Source organism: Delphinus delphis, chromosome 20, assembly GCF_949987515.2.
Source record: "Delphinus delphis chromosome 20, mDelDel1.2, whole genome shotgun sequence".
Lineage (NCBI taxonomy): Eukaryota > Metazoa > Chordata > Mammalia > Artiodactyla > Delphinidae > Delphinus > Delphinus delphis.
This window is the reverse complement of record NC_082702.1, coordinates 14824857-14846100: the sequence shown is the minus strand read 5'-3', so window position 1 is coordinate 14846100 and position 21244 is coordinate 14824857. Positions and strand designations below refer to the sequence as shown.

General features: G+C 38.0%; 1 protein-coding gene across 1 annotated transcript; it reads right to left on the bottom strand.

Moving 5' to 3' along the window:
* Positions 1-698: 698 nt before the first annotated feature.
* Positions 699-19941, bottom strand: LOC138413845 (zinc finger protein 585A). Its single transcript, XM_059999348.2, has 6 exons — positions 19871-19941; positions 18097-18474; positions 17067-17264; positions 9441-9567; positions 5370-5462; positions 699-4099 (listed from the first exon to the last, which is right to left on the bottom strand). Exons 3-6 carry the CDS (start codon positions 17142-17144, stop codon positions 1770-1772), a joined length of 2628 nt encoding a protein of 875 aa, XP_059855331.1. The 5' UTR covers positions 17145-17264; positions 18097-18474; positions 19871-19941; the 3' UTR covers positions 699-1769.
* Positions 19942-21244: the final 1303 nt, after the last annotated feature.

The window sequence follows — 21244 nt, the reverse complement described above, 5'->3', positions numbered from 1 at the left end:
AAGGCCCCATCAAGGTGCAATTGGGGTAAGGCAGGACTGTGCATGCTCGGGCAGAGTGAGTGGGCTCTTTTGTGATCACTTTGGAGCTGACTGTGGTATTTCAGAATCATTGAAGGGAATCCTGAAACATCAAGCATCAAGTCCCATCTATGTGGGACTGAGTTCCTGTGCCTCAGTCCCTTCTTTAAATGGGCTGGCATCAGAGCAAAAGGTTTACAATGATGTTACAACTTTTAGAACAGGAAGGAGGCACAGCCCAGGTAAAGACTGGGGGTGAAAAAGCCTTGTGTGTTTTAGACAAGTTGGTTCTCCCCATCGGAGCATCTTATGCTGCAATACAGAAAGGATCAAAGGGAAGTCATGGGATGAGCATGGTCAACACTCCACAACGTGCACTCATAGAAGGACTGTTGTATGTCAGGCATGGGTCTAGGCTCACAACGATGAACAAAATGGGGAAAAACATTCTAGAGTGGGAACCATAGACAAATAAGTGAAATATACAGGGCATCATGGTAATAAGTGCTATGGAGAGGATAAAGGAGGAAGGGGAGGATGATGGAATTTTAAGCCAGACAGGCAGGGGAGGGCAGGGCAGGCCTCTGTGAAGATATGCCATTGGAAGAAAGACACAATGGAGTAAACCACAGAGATATAATGAGGAACTGTTCTCTTTGAAGAGGGCACTGCAAATGCAAAGGCCCTGAGGCAGGACCTAACCTGATGCGTTTGAGGCACATGGGGGAGAAGGTCCTTGAAGAGTGCATGGAATGAAGATGGGTAGAGAGGAGACAGTAAAGGTATGTTGGGGTTTGTTTTAATGAGTTATTGATTCATTATTGTCATTATAAAGGTCAAGTCATTAAGGAAGGCAAATGAGCTGGAAGCACTATAAAACTGTAACAGCAAAAGGGAGACCGAGGTGAAGAGTTGACTGAGGTGACCTGAACATTCTTACTTCAGAAGCTTTCCTGAAGGTAATGGGAGCTCACAGGACACTATACTGGGGGCTAATTAAGGGTCAGTAAGTCTGGGAGATAATGGTAGTCAACACGAATAGGCAGTCATAATGCAATTATAGGGGTCAGAAGACAATGTGCTGTGTGAAAGTTGAAAACACTCTACTGGTGGTTAATAAGGGGGGGGTACCATTCATGGTGCTAGAGGATAATGGGGGAGTCAACATACACTCTGAGGTTTATATCTGTATACATAAATAATTTTTTTATTGTGGCATCCCTTTCTTGATAAAAATATGCAATGGGGGATTAGATACACAGACCATGTTTGATTCAACAGAAGAATGGCACACAAAATTCTGTTAGGCAATGTGTTCTGCAACAAACATCTCACAGAACTTAGGGTTTATCGTTATCGTATATATTATGCTGTTCTACCATTCAACTTGTTGGCATATTATCTATTCCACAGTAAGCAGGATTATCATTAGCATGACTTCACATAATGTTTCCAGTGCAGAATTTGCTAACAGTGTTCGGTTACAGTTTTCATGAGAAGGCTTCTTCTAATGTACCAAACTGACAAAGTTCCTTCTCAGTATGAATGCCCCAAGGTTTACTGAGGCTGGTGACAATATGGGAAGGGGTCCTCCCATTCAGGGTCCTTTCAGAGGTCCTCTTCTGTATAGTAACGTATGACATTCTGATGAAGCATTTCTAGTTACGATAATATGCATATTTTTCTGTTGCACAAATTCCATAATGTAAAATAAAATCTGATCTCACTGAGGTTTTCTCAGAATGTTTCTCTCAAGTGTGAATACTTTGATGCATGCTGAGAACTGATTTCTGAACAAAGCCTTTCCCACAGACTACACACTTATAGGGTTTGTCTCCAGTGTGTGTTGTCTGGTGTTTGTTCAAATTTGATCTGTCAGTGAAGGCCTTCCCACACTCAGCACACACATAAGGCTTCTCTCCTGTGTGAATTCGTTGATGCACTTGGAGCTGTGATTTCTTAGTGAACGATTTACCACAGTCACTGCATTCATAAGGTTTCTCTCCAGTATGAATCCTATGATGTATAATCAGTTCTGACTTTTGTCTGAAAGTCTTTCCACATTCAGAACAAATGTAGGGCTTTTCTCCGGTATGAGTTTTCTGATGTTTACTAAGATTTGACCTGCCACTAAAGGCTTTCCCACATATAGCACACACATATGGTTTTTCTCCTGTGTGAATTGGTCGATGCACCAGGAGCTGAGACTTGGAGGTGAAAGATTTCCCACAATCATTGCATTCATAAGGTTTCTCCCCAGTATGAATTCTCTGATGAGTAATAAAGTTTGACTTCCGGATGAAGGCTCTTCCACACTCAGTGCACACATAGGGTTTCTCTCCTGTATGAATTTTCTGATGCACAATGAGTATTGATTTCTGGTTGAAGGCTTTCCCACATTCATGGCATTCATATTGTCTCTCTCCAGTGTGAATTTTCTGGTGTATATTGAGGTGTGACTTCTGGGTGAAGGCTTTTCCACAGGTATTGCATTCATAAGGTTTCTCCCCAGTATGAATTCTCTGATGTGTAATCAAGTCTGACCTTTGTGTGAAGGCCTTGCCACATTTAGGACATATATAGGATTTCTCTCCTGTATGAGTTTTCTGATGTGTAATGAGATTTGACCTGTTGGTAAATGCCTTCCCACATTTAGTGCACATATAAGGTTTCTCTCCTGTGTGAATTCGTTTATGCACATGAAGTTGTGACTTGGAAGTAAAGGATTTCCCACAATTACCACATTTATAAGGTTTCTCTCCTGTATGAATTATTTGATGGGCAATCAAGTGTGCCTTCTGGATGAAGGCTAGCCCACATTTCATGCATATATATGATTTTTCTCCTGTATGAATTCTCTGATGCACTGTGAGTGCTGACTTCTGAGTGAAGGCTTTTCCACAATCACTGCATTCATAAGGTTTCTCTCCGGTGTGAATTCTCTGATGTATAATCAACTCTGACCTGTACGTAAAGGCCTTACCACATTCAGTACATATGGAAGATTTCTCTCTCATTTGTACTTTCTTATGTGTATTGAGGTTGGAACTATTGTTGAAAACCTTCCCATATTCGTTGCATATAGACGGTTTCATTCTTGTGTGAGTTCGTTGGTGTACCTGCAGTTGTGACTTGGAAATGAAGGACTTCCCACAGTTACTGCATTCATATGGTTTTTCTCCAGTATGAATTCTTCGGTGCGCAATCAAGTGTGTCTTCTGGATGAAGGCCTGTCCACATTCAATACATATATAGGATCTCTCGCCTGTATGAATTTTCTGATGCATCTTGAGTGTGGACTTCTGCGTGAATGCTTTGCCACAATCACTGCACTCATGGTGTCTCTCTCCAGTATGAATTTTCTGATGTATACTAAGATCTGAGTTATAAGAGAAGCCTTTCCCACATTCACTGCATTCATAGAGTTTTTCTCCAGTATGAATTCTCTGATGCCTGAAAAGAGAAGATACTTGGAAAAAGGCTTTCCCACATTCACTGCACTTATAGGGCTTCTCTCTAGTATGAGTTCTCTGATGTGTAATGAATTCTGGCTTCTGTACAAAAGCCTTCCCACAGTCAATACATACATACAGTTTTTCTCCTGTATGCACTTTCAGATGTACCTTGAGTTGTGACTTCTGGGTGAAGATATTTCCAAATTCAGCACATTCATAAGATTTTGCCCCAGTATGACTTTTCTGATGTTGACAGGGTACTTGTTTATAGCTGAGGATTTTTCCACATTGATTATGGCCCCATAATTTCTCTCCTGTTGGAGTACACTCATGTTTAGTACAGGAAGAAATTTTACCATATTCAGTAATCTTATTAATGTTCTTTGATCCACTGTTTCTATTATGACTGTGTAAATCTAAATTATGGCTTAAAGCACTTCCATATAAGTCACACTGATGAGGTCTCTTTGGGAAAGGAATGTTTTGGCTCACATGAATTATTTTTCTGTCTTTATATTCATAATCCCTCTTTATAGTCAATATTTTCTTGATGAAAGCAACATCTCTTAAAGATTTTTCTCTTTGTTGATAGCTCTCTATCTGGTCATCAATCTGCCACAATTCTTCTAGAATAAAATACAATAAAACGTCACTTGTAGCATCACCTTTCCTCTCAATGTAGAAAGAAGTTTTTCAGAAATTCTCTGTGAGGTTTGAAACCGAAACTCTCCTTCTCAAAGGAGAATGAGATGATTTTAGCTCAAAGAGCAGCTAGCAGAGGCAAGAGAAGAGGGTCATATGGTTCATCCAGGTTGAACACAGTGAAAACGGTGAGGGTGGATCATTGGCTGAGAAGACTTGGTGATAGTGGTGATAGGAAACATTCTGGGATACAATTCAGTTTATTTAGAAAATAAACTTTATGAACTCAATGCACTGTGCCAGGAAGTGAAAAAAGGCAAAGAACAAGATATATAGCACAATAATATTTATATAAACTAATAATACATACCCCAAGTCACTTTAAATATGAACTTAAAAATATGTTTCTATCATATAAAACAATTGCCTATGATGGGAAGTGAGATGAGTATGGGGAAAAGAAGGAATAATGAATAAATTGAAAAAATAAAATAATAGAGAATCCTTACCCATACTGATGATGCTAGTGTGTCCTGAATGAAGACATGATTAAACTCAAACCTCATCATGTGAAGTACAGAAATAAAGCAATTTCAAAAATCAGCCAACCAGGTAGACAGCCCCCAGTCAGTGTGAAGTCTCAATCAACCTTGGAAGGAAGTCAGAAAGGTACTCCTAAAGGTTAAGCAACAGTGACCTTTAAGTCATCAGTTGGATGAAAGACATGGGGAATGGGAAAGTGAGAAATCTTAAGTCAGTGACTATGGAGAAAAAAGGAAGAGAGCATGATTGGAGATAAAGTTCCAAAGCGTCTCACAATGAGAAAGAAAGAAATGAAAGAGGACTAGCAGGAGTGGGAGTGTGTGACATATAGTAACTTTTAAAGAAAGCAAATCCATGAATAGCTGAATACATAAAGAATGAATCTTGGACAATGCGGAAGGCAGAAAGAAAAAAAGAATGTTAGAGAAAAGGAGCATAACCAAGAAAAAAAGAAAATATTCATTGAGGCAGGTTGGCATGTGATCCAGACGCCAAAAAGCCAAGGAAGAAGACAGTTAGAAACGACAAAGGCATTTTTATAGAAGGCATTTAGTTATCTGAAAGGCCGATATCAAGGGTCCTCAAATAATACAAAAAAATCAGAACCTTCCAGAAGAGTCAGCTTAATAGCATTTCAAAGATGCCAGTCTTTCTCAAGATGGCTGAGATTTACTTCCCTGTCTCCCATCAGTCTGGGTCACACTCACTCACCTGGACAGCTCTGATGTGGGCTCTCACCCTGCAGTGCCCATGGCTCCTTTCCTTGCTCCAACATGAAAACCTCTGTTTCAGGAACTTGATACCCTGTTCATGAGAAATGATAAAGGGTGTGGGTCCAGCTAATTGTGTTACAGAGCCCAACCAATAGTCTTGTTCAATGAGGCTTTGTTCTACAGGAAAGTAACAGTGTATCTCTGAGAGCAGAGTACAGTTAACCCTTGAACAACAGGGCTTTGAACCACATGGGTCCAACTTATAAGTGGATTTTACCGAAAATATTGGAAAATCTTTTGGAGATCTGTGACAATTTGAAAAAACTCAGACAAACTTCATAGCCTAGAAATATCAAAAAATGTTTTAAAAAAGTTAGGTATGTCATGAATTTTGTAGCCACCTCCTATTGCTATTGCAGTGAGCTCAGTGCTGTAAATATCCACTTAAAATGCCCTAATCATTGCCTCATGAGCAGTCCCTCTCTCCAGTAAATTGTGTATAGCAGTAAAAAGTAATCTCTCTGGGTTCTCACATATGTTTCATGTTTATTGCAATACCATAAACCTTGAATAATATCACGGGACCTATACTAACATACTAAGTGCCACTAGCGATGCTGGAAATGCTCCCAAGAACAGAGAAAATTCATGACGTTACAAGAAAAAGCTGAATTGCTTGATTGAGGTCTGCAGCTGTTGTTGCCAGCCATTTCAAGATAAATGAATTAAGTGTAAAAACCATTGTAAAAAAAAAAGAAATACATGAAGCATATACCAGCAGACACAAAAACCCTGCATCTTTTTTTTTTTTTTTTTTTTGACTGCACTGCATATCTTGTGGGATCCTAGTTCCCCAACTAGGGAGCACTGAATCCAGGCCCTGAGCAGTGAGAGAGTAGAGTCCTAACCATTGGACTGCCAGGGAATTCCCACCATGCACTTTTTAAGAAACACTTTTTTTTATCTTGTATTAAAAATGTAGTTTTTATGTGGGTACAGGATTGTTATAAGAAAAGCATTCCAGGACTTTGCTGGTGATCCAGTGGCTAAGACTCCACGCTCCCAATGCAGGGGGCCTGGGTTCGATCCCTGGGCAGGGAACTAGATCCCACATGCCACAACTAAGAGTTCACATTTGCAACTAAAGACCCCGCATGTCACAACGAAGATCCTGCATGCTGCGAATAAGACCTGGCACAGCCAAATAAATAAATAAATATATTTTTAAAAAAGCATATCTATAGATTCTAATATGATTTGAGAAAAAGCAAAGTCATTATATGGTAACTTAAAGCAAAAGGAAGGTGAAGGGCTTAAAGCTAGAGAATTTAATGCCAGTAAAGGATGGTTTGATAATTTTAGAAAGAGGTTTGACTTTAAAAAGAGATAAGAGAAGCAGCTTCTGATGACCAAAAGGCAGCAGATAAGTTCCTAGATGCCATAAAGAAAATCATTCAGGAGAAAAAAGATATCTGCCTGAACTTGTTTTTAATGCAGATGAAAGTGCCATATTCTGGAAAAAATGCCACAAAGGACTAAGGAAGAGAAGCGAGCACCAGGACAGGAACCTAAATCCTAACTAACTCCCCTGTTTCGTGCAAGTGCAGTCAAGTTTATGATTAGGACAACCCTTATCTATAAAGCTGCTAACCCCTAAGCCTTGAAAGGAAAAGATAAACACCAGCTGCCAGTCTTTTGGTTGTAAAACAAGAAGGCCTGAACAACAAGAACTTTCTTTCTGAATTGGTTCCATTGATGCTTTGTCCCTGGAGTCAGTAAGTACCCAGCCAGTAAGGGACTGCCTTTTGATATTGGACAATGTCGCTGGTCACCCAGAACCCCATGAGTTCAACACCAAAGGCATTGAAATGGTCTACCTGCCCCCAAACACAACATCTCTAATTCAGCCCCTAGATCAGGGGGTCACAAGGACCATTAAGGCTTATTACACATGGTAGTCTATGGAAAGGATTGTCAACACTGTGGAAGAGAAACTTGATAGAGAGAACATCATAAAAGGCTGGAAGGATTACACCACTGACGATGCCATCGTTGTTACAGAAAAAGCCATGAAAGCCATCAAGCCTGAAACAATAAATTCCTGCCAGAAAAGCTGTGTCCAGATGTTGTGTATGACTGCATAGGATCTACAACAGAGCAAATAAGGGAAATCAAGAAAGACATTGTGAATAAGGCAAAAAAGGTGGGGGTGAGGGTGTGGAGGATTATCTTGGAGAAATTTAAGAGCTAATAGACATCACAGCAGAGGTTTGATGAATCTGAGGGCTTTCAAACCAATGCCAGATGATTAGAAAGAAAACATGAAGAAGCAGTGCCAGAAAACAAGTTGACATTAGACAGTCTGGCAGAAGGGTTCAGATTTACTTAAGACTGCTTTTGACTTCTTTTACCACATGGACCTTTCTATGATATGGGCACTGAAACTAAAGCAAATGGTGGAAGAAGAGTTGGTATAAAAATATAGAAATATTTTTAGAGAAATGAAAAAGCAAAAAAGTTAGAAATTATGATGTATTTCCATAATGTTACATCGAGTGTGCCTGTATCTCCTGCCTCCCCTCTTCCACCTCCCCCACTTCTTCCACCTGCCATCCCCGAGACAGCAAAACCAACTCCTCCTCTTCCTTCTCCTCCTCAGCCCATTCAATGTGAAGACAACGAGGATGAAGACCTTTATGATGATCCACTTTCACTTAAAAAGGAGTAAAGAATCATCATGCTGTACAGTTAATAAACTTATCTGTTGTGTATACATGTGTCTTCCTGTAAAAATCTAATAACTGTGCAGCAAGGACTGTATGAGGAGTTTGTGTGTCATCGTCATCATCATTGACTAAGTATTCATCACGTAGAACACCATGTACAAGACTTGTATTGAGGTGGACAGCCTATCCTTACATAGGCATAAGGTGAGTGCCATTTAATATAAAATTAATAAGTGTTAGTTTTCTTACTGTTTTATAACTCTGCTTTCCAAGAAGTGCATTATTGTACAGTATGCCTCTCTTGTAATTGGAGAAACTGGGTATCAGCCTATCATCACAGGTGTTTTTTTTCTTAATGTAACAATGTTTCCAATACTGCATTATGAATATGACTATAATACTGTATGCCATAAAAATTTTATAACACTTTATTCATTACTGTATAGGCTAGGCTACCATGAAATCATCATATCAATTACACTAGGCTACCATAAAGCAATCATATTGCTACTTCTTCATTATCAATACATGAATCATTCATTACACCTATAAATAAATATGAATTTCTTTTTCACATTACCTTTTCATTTTTGATGTCTAGTGTTGTAATATATATAACATCTATAGTGCTTTGTATCATTTAAGACAATATTGATGTAGGCATTGACAGACGATTCACCTTATAAATAGATGACATAAACTTACAGTATTGATACAGTACAGTAAATGTATTTTCTCTTCCTTATGATCTTCTTAATAACCTTTTCTCTAGCTTGCTTTATTGTAAGAATACAGTATATAATACGTATAACACACAAAATATACGTTAATTGACTTTATGTTATTGGTAAGCCTTTCAGTCAACAGTAGACCATTAGGAGTTAAGTGTTGGCAAGTCAAAAGTTGTATGTGGGGCTTCCCTGGTGGCACAGTGGTTGAGAGCCCGCCTGCCGATGCAGGGGACACGGGTTCATGCCCCGGTCCAGGAAGATCCCACATGCCATGGAGCGGCTGGGCCCGTGAGCCATGGCTGCTGAGCCTGCGCGCCCGGAGCCTGTGCTCCGCAACGGGAGAGGCCACAACAGTGAGAGGCCCGCGTACCGCAAAAAAAAAAAAAAAAAAGTTGTATGTGAATTTTCAACTGTGCCAGATCTGCACCACTAACCCTTGTGTTGTTCAAGGGTCAACTGTAAAATTCAGAGTGCCCAAAAGGGATAAAGAATCCTGGACAAATCAAGGACAAAACCATCATATAAGTCAGGTGTCTCACAGCATTCAGCAACTGAGAATAAAAACACTCTCAGTGGGGCCCTTCTTTCAGACACTCAGGTAACTGTGCTTACCTACTGAGAGCAGGTGGCTATAGGTCTCCAGCATCACATCCCGGTACAGGTTTTTCTGATCAAGGTCTAGCTGCTGCCACTCCTCTCTGCTGAAATCTACAGCCACATCCCTGAAGGACACTGATCCCTGTAAGGGCACATTCCTGTTCAGCATGAATAGTTAGTTTTGGGGGATGGAGAGACTATATTTAGGAATATGGAACTTAGGTTTTGTTGTTATTAATTTACCTCCTCTGTTTAAAAACTCACCCCCCATTTCCCTAACATTTTATTATGAAATTTTACAAACATACAGAAAATTTAAAATAATTGTGTAGTGAAAACCTATATAACCACCACTTAGAATCTATCCCTAACAATTTACTCTAGTTGTTTTACCACACATTTACCCATCCTTTTACCCATCCATCAATCCATATTACTTTTTTGTGCATTTCAAAGTAAACTATAGATGCCAGTACACTTCCTCTTAAATACTTCAGAATGCAAATCATTAAGTAGAGTATAACATTTTTTTACCTTTTTTAGGTAAGCTTTTCATACAATGAAATGCACAAGTCCTCAGAGTACCATTTGAAGTTTTGACAAGTGTATACACCTGTGTAATCCAGGAACTTTTTAAAAAATGGTATTGCATATAGAGTGTATATTAAATATCTAGCTTTACATAATATTTTATGGAAGAAAGAAAGCCAGTAAAGAATTTCTGCTATTGTTCTATACTATGGTCAGTCAATTACTCGTTTTTCAAAACTGAAGATTGAAATAGGCTCTCTTGTAGCTTTCTAGCAACTGGATGAATGACCTGTGATACAATTTCTGAGCAATTTAGGACCAGCCATTATGCTAGCCCTGGGAACACAAATATGAATTATTTATGTTTCTAATCTTCTAGCAACTTAAAAGACTTGGAAAATAAACAAGACCTATGTTTTAAAAGAAAAGTAAAAGAAGACACAAGTTCACTAAAGTGTCAAAAAGTAAATCTCTATGTGGAACACACTGAGGTCCCCAAAAAGGAAAAACACATTCCACATGGGGGTGTAAGTTTATTATTAGTTGAGGAATTTAAGTTGGAAGATGAGAAGTATAACACAGAATGGGGAGGTGAGGAAGGTCATTTCCCAGAAAAGACAAGCAAAGGTGTGGCTATAGGAAAATACATGATGAGTTTGGAGAATAGCAAATAGCTCTATGTAAATGAAGAGAAGTCTGCATGACAAGCCAGGAAGGTGGTTATGGGAAAAACAGTTTGCTCATAGAACAAGTATGAATTTTCCATTTTAAGTAAAGGTAATTAAGGTAGTCAGATTTATATTAAACATTTTTTTGTATAAGATCTGTATTGCAGAATAACCAAATAAATGATGAACAGTTCCTTACAAAATGATTTCTGGCTAAAAAATGAAGAAGTTAGGATAGAATTAGAATACTATCATCTCATAACTCCTAATGAAATAATGAGTTTAGACAATAATCATTAAGGGTTGCTCAACTGTTTCAGGTGAAAGGCTGAAAAGAAGTTTAAAATGGATGAGTCAGCTAGTAACAATGGCATCCACTCATCAATTTTAACATCACAAAAAGAGAGATAACCATGTATTATGTGCCTCCTGACATGATCTAGTAATTAATTTCATACCACCCATTAAGTACTTTTACAAAATATAAAGAAAAATACAACCTGAATCTCATTAAGCCTCCAGATCCAACAAATCATTCATAGGTAATATGCAGTATAGAGGAATATGTTGAACAATATCAAGACCAAAACATGAGCTAAATCCAGAAGGCAGAAAATGACCTGTTTCTTCAAAAAATAAATTACAACAGAAAAAATACGGAGGAGAATCTTTATTAAAAGAGACTTCAGAGTCATACTAACCAAATGCAACTTGTGGACCGTGTCTGGCTCTTAATTAAAGCAAACCAACATTAAAAAGATATTTATGGCATGTTTCAAATTCAAATAATAACTGGGTATCAGATGATACCTAGGAATTATTGATATTATGTTTTAGGTGTGATAATGGCTTAATGGTTATGTCAAACAAAAAGGAAGAAAAAAAGAATTCTCATCTCTTAGAGATATACATCAAAGTAGTCACAGATAAAATGGTTTTCGGGATTTACTTTAAAATAATCTAGCAGCTGGGAAGGAGGGTAGTTTTAGACAATATAAGAATGACAGAATGTTGATCACTAATAAAGCTGAGTGACAGGTACAATAGATACATGGGCTCCTTATACTATTCTCTTTACTCTTCAATACATTTACATTTTTTTCATAGCAAAATGTTTTTTAAAAAACATGATCTTCCATATTAAAAAAATCTAATCTGGAAATGCATAATTAAAGGAATGGCTATTTCCACCTGAAGTCAAACACTTAAAAAAGGGATCTATAGGGACCTGAACAGCCCACACTCAGTAAATTATAGAAATAATAAACAGGGTATTATCAATGATATAGAAAAACAAACAAAAGGATCTAATCAATATTTATAGAATACTCCAACCAACAACAGCAGAATACACATTCTTTTCAGGCATCCATAGAACAATGACCAAGACAGACCATATCCTAGGCTGTGAAATAAATCTCAACTGGAAAGAAATGAAATAATATGAAGTATATTCTCTGAAAATAATGGAATCAAACTAAAACTCAATAACAGAAAGACAACAGAAAAATCTCCAAAGGAATTATATTAGAAAACAGTAACAAAAGCTATCTGGAAAGTCTGGAAATACCTGGAAATTAATCAACACACTTCTAAATAACCTATAAGTCAAAGAGAAATCCTCAAAAGAAATCTAGAAAATACATAGAACTGTAAAAAAGTGAAAATACAATGTATCAAAATCTGTGGGATGCTGAAAGGGAAATTTATAGAAAAGGGGAAACAAATGATCCAAGTAAAAAATGGGCAGAGAATCTGAATAAGACATTTTTCCAAAGAAAATATACAGATTGCCAACAGATAATGAAAACGTGCTCAACGTCACTAACGATCAGGGTAATACAAGTCAAATTCACAATGAGATATCACCTTACACCTGTCAGAATGTAACAACAACAAAAAAAATCCCACAAACCCAAGAAATAATAAGTGCTGGAAAAGATGTGGAGAAAAGGGAATCCTTGTGCACTACTGGAAGAATGTCAATTGGTGCAACCACTATGGAAAATACTATGGAGGCTCTTCAAAAAATTAAAAATAGAACTGCCATATGATCCAGCAATTCTATATCTAAGTATTTATCCAAAAGAAATGAAAATGTTAACTTGAATAAATATACACACCCCCACGTTCACTGCAGCATTATCTACAATGGCCAAGACATGAAAGCGACCTGTGTCCAATGATAGGTGAATGGATAAAGAAAATGTGGTATTTATATATGCACTGGAACATTATTCAGCCATAAAAAAGAAGGAAATCTTGCCATTCTCAACAGCATGGATGGACCTTGAGGGCATTATGCTAAGTGAAATAAGTCAGACAAAGAAGGACAAATACCTCATGATCTCACTTTATGTGGAATGTAAAAAAACCAGCAACTGAAGTCATAGATACAGAGAATAGACTGGTGGTTGCCAGAAGCAGGGGGCGGGTGATGGGTAAAATGGGTGAAGGTGGTCAAAAGTATAAACTTCCAGGTATAAAGTAAGTCATGGGGACGTAATGCACAGCATGGTAACTATAACTATAGTTAATACTGGATTGTATATTTGAAAGTTGCTAAGAGAGATCTTGAAGGTTCTCAACACAAGAGAAAATATTTGTAACTATGTGTAGTGATGAATGAGAACTAGATTTATCATGGTGATAATTTCACAATATATACAAATATTGAATAATGTTGTATACCTGAAAATAATATGTTATACGTCAAGTACACATCAATTTTTTAAAAAAGGAAAGGGGAAAGGTCTCAAGTCAATAATCTAAATTCCTACCTCAAGAAACTAGAAAAAGAAAAGCAAAATAAACCCAAAGCAAGCAGAAAGAAGAAAATAATAGAAAACAGGTATCAAGGAAATTGAAAACAAAATTTAAAAAAACTAGAGAAAAATCAATAAAACACAATGTAATTATTTTGAAAAAAATCAATAAAATTGATAAATCTTGCTGACTGACCTAGTAGTCAACCAGACTGACAAAGATAAAAATATACAAATTACCAATGTCAGGAATGAATATCGTTACAGATATGGCAGCCATTAAAAGAAAAATAAGGGAATACAAAACTTCTATGCTAATAGAGTCAGCAACTTAGAAGAAATGCACCGATTCCTCAAAAACCACAACTACGAAAACTCAACATTATGAAATACATAAGTTGATAATCCCATAAACCATTAAATTAAATTAATAATTTAAAAGCTCCTGGAAAAAAAAGTCTCCAGGCCCAGATAGTTTGGTTTTTTTTTTTTGCTGCGCCGTGTAGTATGCAGGATCTTAGCTCCCCAACTAGGGGTCAAACCCGTGCCCCTTGCAGTGGAAGCAGAGTCTTAACCACTGGATCACCAGGGAAGTCCCGAGATAGTTTTACTAGAGAATTCTACTAAACTTCTAAAGAAGAGTTAGTCTCATTTTTACACAATCCCATCCAGAAATTAAAAGAAGAGGAAACACTTCCCAACTAATTTTTTGGGGCCAGTATTATTACGCTGATACCAAAGCACTACAAAGACAGTACCAAAAAGAAAACTACAGACCAATATCTCTTGAGAACTTAGATGCAAATATCCTAAATGAAATATTGCCAAATTGGATCCAGCAATGAATAAAAAGAATCATGCATCACAATAAACTGGAATTTATCGGAGAATTCTCCGTACTATATTCTGCATGCTCTTTGAATCTATAATTATTTCAAAATAAATAAAACGTTGAAAAAATATATTGAAGAAAGTTTATTTATTCTCGTAACAGAGCATTTTGAAATGGGCAAGACCAGAAAATAAGTCACGAGAACCACTGCACAATTCAGGTGAGAGAATACAAATTTCTTACTTATCTAAAGTAAGGCTGTAGTAAGGCTATAGAAGAGATTGATACTAATTATCAAGGAGGTAAAAGTGATACCGAGTGTGAAGGTGAGAAAAAAGGACTCAGATAACTCTCAGTCATCAGTTTTGTGTTGCTGTAGATTCTGAGGTCACAGATGAATTTAAGGACTAGAGGAGGGGGCTGGGGGAAAAAGATAAATAATATATTTTGTACATACTAAGGTTTAAGTGATAAAACATATACAAGGATGGACTCTAGGCAGGTGGATAGAGAGCTAGTAGGGAGATGATGATTCAGGAGTTGAATATACAGAGCAGGTCACTGAATTCAGGGTAGGGAATGAGCATGCAGGAAGGACAGGACAGAGAAAGTATTAAGGATAAGTATTAAAGATACTTGTGTTTTTAATGTCTAAAATTTTGATGCTTGAAAGCTATCTTTTTTTTTTTTGCGGTACGCGGGCCTCTCATTTTCGTGGCCTCTCCTGTTGCGGAGCACAGGCTCCGGACGCGCAGGCTCAGCGGCCATGGCTCACAGGCCCAGCCGCTCTGCGGCATGTGGCATCTTCCCCGACTGGGACACGAATCCGTGTCCCCTGCATCAGCAGGCGGACTCTCAACCACTGCAGCACCAGGGAAGCCCAAAAGCTATCTTTTTTATTTCTTCATTTAACTATGTTCAGAGATTACAGTTTGCTTCTTTGTGATGTGTTGATTCTGTTTATGGGGCTTAGAACATTGCCATTTCTTTGAAAATGTTCCTTATATACTTGAAAAGAATACATATACTCTAATTTTTCTCTTTCATACACTTGCATATTCACAACCTACTCACATCAAAACCCTGGCCCCTAAACCCTATGTCATCAAGAATTAAATGGGGAATCAAGAAGATGTCATATTCGTAGCTTTGACTCCGCACCAAATGAGGTTCTTATAAACAATCTGTCCAGGAAAAATCTCCTTACTCAAAAATAACAATAAAAATCTCCTAATGTACAAAGATACTATAAGCAAAAAGAATGAAAAAAAAAGAGAGAGATTAAAAGGAACATGCTAGAAATAAATTGCCACACAATAAAACACATTCACCATGAATTCAAGGAATTCACTAAAACAATCAACTACTTAATGAAATAAATAGGGATATGAGTCCAAAGAAGAAATAATGAAAAAACAGGTTAAGAAAATGGTTATTTGAATTTTTGAAAAAAAAAAAGGCAGAACTCAGTAAAGAAGTAAAAAAGAAAGAAAAAGTAGCACAGAAATGAAGTTCTCTCTGAAAGCAATAAAAACATTCTATGAAAACACAAAAAGTGGCAAGAGCAGATTAAGACAAGTAAGCAACATGAAATGGAAATAAGGACTTTTAAAGTAAAATAGAAAAAAAAACAAAAATAGAGTTTAATAAAAATATCCAACAAACAAAAGAATCCTTTAAGTAGTAGTATAGAACTTTTATCATTATTCACAGTACAAATTTAATAGATATTGTCTAAAAGAGTAAAAGATTTAGTTCAAAAAGTTAATGCGATAAGGGTGACACTAAGAGAACTAACCAAACAAAAAAGAATCTAAACCCTCCTAATTACCAGACTGACACAGAAACAAAAGCAAAAAATACAGAGTATACAGTGAAAGATACATAAAAGAAACATCCACATCAGAAGTGTAACATAAAAAGCATCTTTCCACTGCTGTACAGAGAAATTGCACAAGGACTCCAAAGGCTGACAGTAAAAGGATAAGCAAAAGGCATATTTGGATATGCCAACATAAAGGAAATAACAGCCTCCATCTTAATATCAGACAGAGCTGAATTCTAAGAAAAGATATTAAACAGGACAAGGACACAATCCAAAATGAACTTGAGATGTCATTACTATCACTGCAACAAATTACATAGCATCAAAATTTATAAACAGAAACTATAGGCAATACAGATAGAAATATACTCATGGTGGGAAACTTTAAATAATATCTCTCAGCTCCAGGAGATAAAGAGGAAAAAACAAGCCACATTGTAAAAACCTCCTAACTACATATTTTATTGATAACAAAGTCCATATCTGGAAATATTCTTTTCAAGTGACTCTGTAACATTTAGAAATATTAAACATAAAATTTGCACACATACACAAAGTTAACATTCCAAAAGCAGAATAAAATCAATGCAAACAAATCTCTCCAAAGGTGCAATCCTAATTTTATTAAAAGGAGAATTTTTTAAGTAAAAATCTTAACAACTACAAGTGAAAACATGGTAAATGGTAATTAAAGATTTGATGGGAAATTTAGTATGTTCCTAGAAATCCACCCTTTCATCTAGATTTTAAATTGAGATAAGTTATTTTTCTAGATTATTTTTGAACATTGTTTTGCTGTGAGTAGTTAATACATTTGATGTCTGAATCTATGTTTATAATTTTCAGTTCTTTTACTGTCATCGATGGGTTTAGACATCAAGGTTAATATGGTAAACAAAATAAAACAAACACCAAAAACAACGTTGGGAATAATTTTAGATATCTTTACACAAAACTTTGTTGTAAAGATCAAACTACTCCCAGAATGAATTTCCACCCCCTGGAATTCCTCCTCCTCACCTCACATGAGCTGCCATGTTCCTCTGGAGCCAGGCCCAGGGATTTCTGGTGAGAGGTCCAATTAGCTGGCATGGTCATGCTGGGTCTCAACCTTTATTCTCTCAGGAGCCTAAAGTTTGGTGGACATCTGTAAACTCAAGCAGAGCTGCTAAGAAGAGGTGAGGTGGAATCTGGAGGAAGATCTGACCCAGGGGCTCCCTGGAAAGATAATGTCCACATGGTCAGTCATCATATAAACATCTCCAGTGAACTCCAAGGTATAGTTTCCTGAGCTAGACACCACAGGACAGTGGTTCTCAAGCTTGAGTGTGCATTCGAATCACCTGGAAGATTTGTTAAAATACAGTTAAAAATCCCCACACTCCCACCGTTTCTGATTCAGTAGGTCTAAGGTAGGGTCTGTCTCAGACTATTCGGGTTGCTCTAACAAAATACCACAGACTGGGCAGCTTATAAACAACAGAAATTTATTGCTCACAGCTCTGGAAGCTAGGAAGTCCAAGATCAAGTCCATAATCACGTTTTGATGAAGGCTCTCTTCCTGGTTCATAGCCAGCACCTTCTAGCTGTGTCTTCACATGGTGGAAGGGGCTATGAAGCTTTGTGGGGTATCTTTTATAAGAGCACTAATCCCATTCATCAGGTTTCTACTTTCATGACCTAATCATCCCCCAAAGGCCCCATCTTCTAATACCATACTTTTGGGTATTAGAATTTCAACATATGAATTTGGGGGGAAGAAACATTAAGATCATAGCAGGGCCCAAGAATGTGCATTTCTAACTAGTACCCAGGTGATGCTAATGCTACTGTTCCAGGAACCATACTTTAAGAACCAGTGCTGTGGAGAACATGAAGTTTAACAAAACCTGTGATAGGTTATTAGTCATGGTAAAATATGGGAAAAAAACATGAGATATGGAGTGACATTACTGAAGATCTGAATTGCAGCTCTGCTACTTTTTGGCTATGAGAAAATGAATAAGTTATTTTTAGCTTCAGTTTCAAAAATAAGAATGAAAGTGCCTACCTCATAGAGTTATGAAAATGAAATGAGATGATGCTTACAAAATACTCAACACTTCCCTGGAATACAAAAAGCATCCAATAAATATCTGCAATTACTATGCACTATTAGATATTAAAAGTTAATATAAAAAAAATATAATCAAAGCAAGTAAAACAACAGACAATACTGATTTAGGTATGTGACAAAAGTGACATTCAGGGCTTCCCTGGTGGCGCAGTGGTTGAGAGTCCGCCTGCCGATGCAGGGGACGCGGGATCGTGCCCCGGTCTGGGAGGATCCCACATGCCGCGGAGCGGCTGGGCCTGTGAGCCGTGGCCGCTGAGCCTGCGCGTCCGGAGCCTGTGCTCCGCGACGGGAGAGGCCACAGCAGTGAGAGGCCTGCGTACCGGAAAAAAAAAAAAGTGACATTCAATTGAGTGTACACAAGACATTCATTGCATAAATGCTGCTGACATAACTGGCCTTCCACCTGGAACAAAACAAACTAGATCTCCATTGCACACTATACATTAGACTGAATTCCAACATGAGTAAATATTTTAAGTATATGTATTTTAAAAATCTCAAAGAATATTAAAATAAATTTTAGGAGTATACGTTTGTACAACACTCTGTTGGAGTCAGAGTGATCTTATTGTACATGAGAGAAAACCCAGAAACTATAAAAGAAAAACCAAATATTTCTGATTCGATATTTCCTAATTATATGTTAAAATACACCTAATAAAAATAAAAATGAAGATATATATACACAAAAGTTTCAATATGTGATGACAGGTTATCCTTATTGTTAAAAAAAAAAAAAATCTAGCAATCAAGTGGAAAACAAATAAAAGCCCAGGGGAAAAAAAAGACAAAGGACATGAAAATTCACAGAAAAGTAAATTTAGATGGCAATTAACCCAAAAGGTGCCAACATTACTGACGGGAAAGTGCATTAGACCAATCAGATATAATTTTCCCTCAGAACTGTAAAAACTTTTTTTTAAATGCTGGAAAGCATTTTGGAAAATGAGCTCTTTTATAAATTGCTGGTGGGTGCTTAAATTGCTATAATATCTTTTGAGTTATTTAGTTATATCTATTATTGAAAATACACATAACTGCTCCTAATAATAGTTCCAAATATATAAAGCAGAAACTGGTTGAAGGAAGGGCAAGAGGATAAATAACCTTTCCAGTGTGAGTTTACCTTTCTCGGTAATTAATTAAGCAGACAAAATAATATATATAATGCAATCTATATGAAACAATACAATACAATTAATAAAGAATACAATTATTTTTATGTAATAGATGTGACATTTATGAAAACTGACCCTGAACTGGGCCATAAGCAATTTTTACACTCGAGCGTCACCCAGAGGCATTATTTGAAATAGAGAATGCCCTTCTAAATAATTCATGGGTCAAAGAAAACATTAACTGAAATTCAAAAAACAAAAACCCAAACACTGAAATGGGAGCAATAAAGAAAATGCTTGTATTTAAAAAGCAAGCTCATCACAGACCCCATAGATTCCCCATGCTGACGCCCCAGGCCCTATCACTGACCACAGACTCCCATCACTGGGCCCCCAAATCCCAATCACTCATCTCAAAGATATTCACCATTGCCCAGGACCCCATCACTGACCTCTCTCTGACACCCAATAACGGATGCCACAGACCCCACCCCCCACCACTGAATCCCCAAACCACCATCACTAACTCCACGGACAAGCCTTCCATCATTGACCCCACAGAATTCCTAATTAAGAGCAACCAAAATCACCTCAGAGACCTCTCGGCATTAGCGTATGAAGATGCTCCTGACACAAGCCGCAAAAACGCCTCCGAGAGCCACTTCCGCTTCCAGTCGGGCCTCTAGCACCATACGGACTGTTGGTATTGCGCATGCTCTGAATTACCCTGGAAGCCGCATTCCGCCAACAGTCAACACGGCGAACAGACTTTGTTAGGGACCTTGCGCGGTTTCCCTGAGAGGCGCTGTTGGGCAGGGAACATGGCTGCACCCAGTGTGCTTCTGCGCGCGGGCCGCCATCTTGGAAGCGTATCCGTTCCGTACAGCGAAGGAAGAGGCCTCCTGCGGGTTTTTAGAGCGAGGCAGGGGTTGCCACAGAGCATGTGGGAGTGTGGCCCTGGACTAGGTGGGCTTCCGGGAGGAGGAAGGTATTGGAGATGGGGTCCCGAGCTCCATGTTATGTTTAGAAAAACCTAAATTGCCCCTCAGGAATCAGCACCACGCGGAGAGCAATTACCTGCTTGGAGAAACCACCAGGAATGTGGAGGGCCTGAAAGAAAAATGTCACCAAGGGAGAAGGACAAACGTCTTACGTACCAAGGCTGGATCCTGGGAGAAACCACCAGGAGACGAGGCGGGGAAAGTCAGGGTGCTACAATCCACTTTTCGGAGAATGGAGAGGTCTGCCCCTGGACAAAAACACTTGGCAACAGAGAAATGTCAGAACGGGCAATTAGCTGCAGGAAAGGTGGTACAGCCCTTAACGTGAGAAAGAACTGGGGGAAATAGGGTAGAACTCAGAGTAGTCCTATCCTTTCCAGAGAGATACAGCCGTAGGAAGTTGTCACCTTCTAAAGGGCTGGTGGGGCGAATGGAGACTTGATAAATCCCCATTAATCTTCGTTAGCCTTCACCTTAACTACTGCAAGTAAAACAATAGTAGGCAGCAATAATAAAAAATAATAACGGTTTTTAAGATGGTCAACATGTGACTAAAAGCACTTAAGGAAAACTGCTATTTTTATTTGTAAATTAAAATCTAAGTAATAACAATGTCCTTACTATATAAATGAAGCCTTAAGTCCAGTCTGACTGCTCCCTTAGCTTCTCCTATATGGAAATTCTGGAGCAGCTAACACTCTCCCTGTTACCATAGCACAAGTCGTGTGCTGACGCACCGTGAGGCCACATAATACCAAAACGTCAGAGTTTGGAACAGAGAAAAGGTTACTGCAGGGCCGTGCAAGGAGATAGGTGGCTCATGCCTTTAAAAACACCCCAAACTCTCTAAAAGCTTTCAGCAAAGCCCTTTTATAGGATAGGTGAAGGAGGGGCATGCTTAGTTGTTGGAAGCTTCTTGGTGTCAGATCCTCTATTCTTGAGATGAGGTCAAAGTCAGGTAAC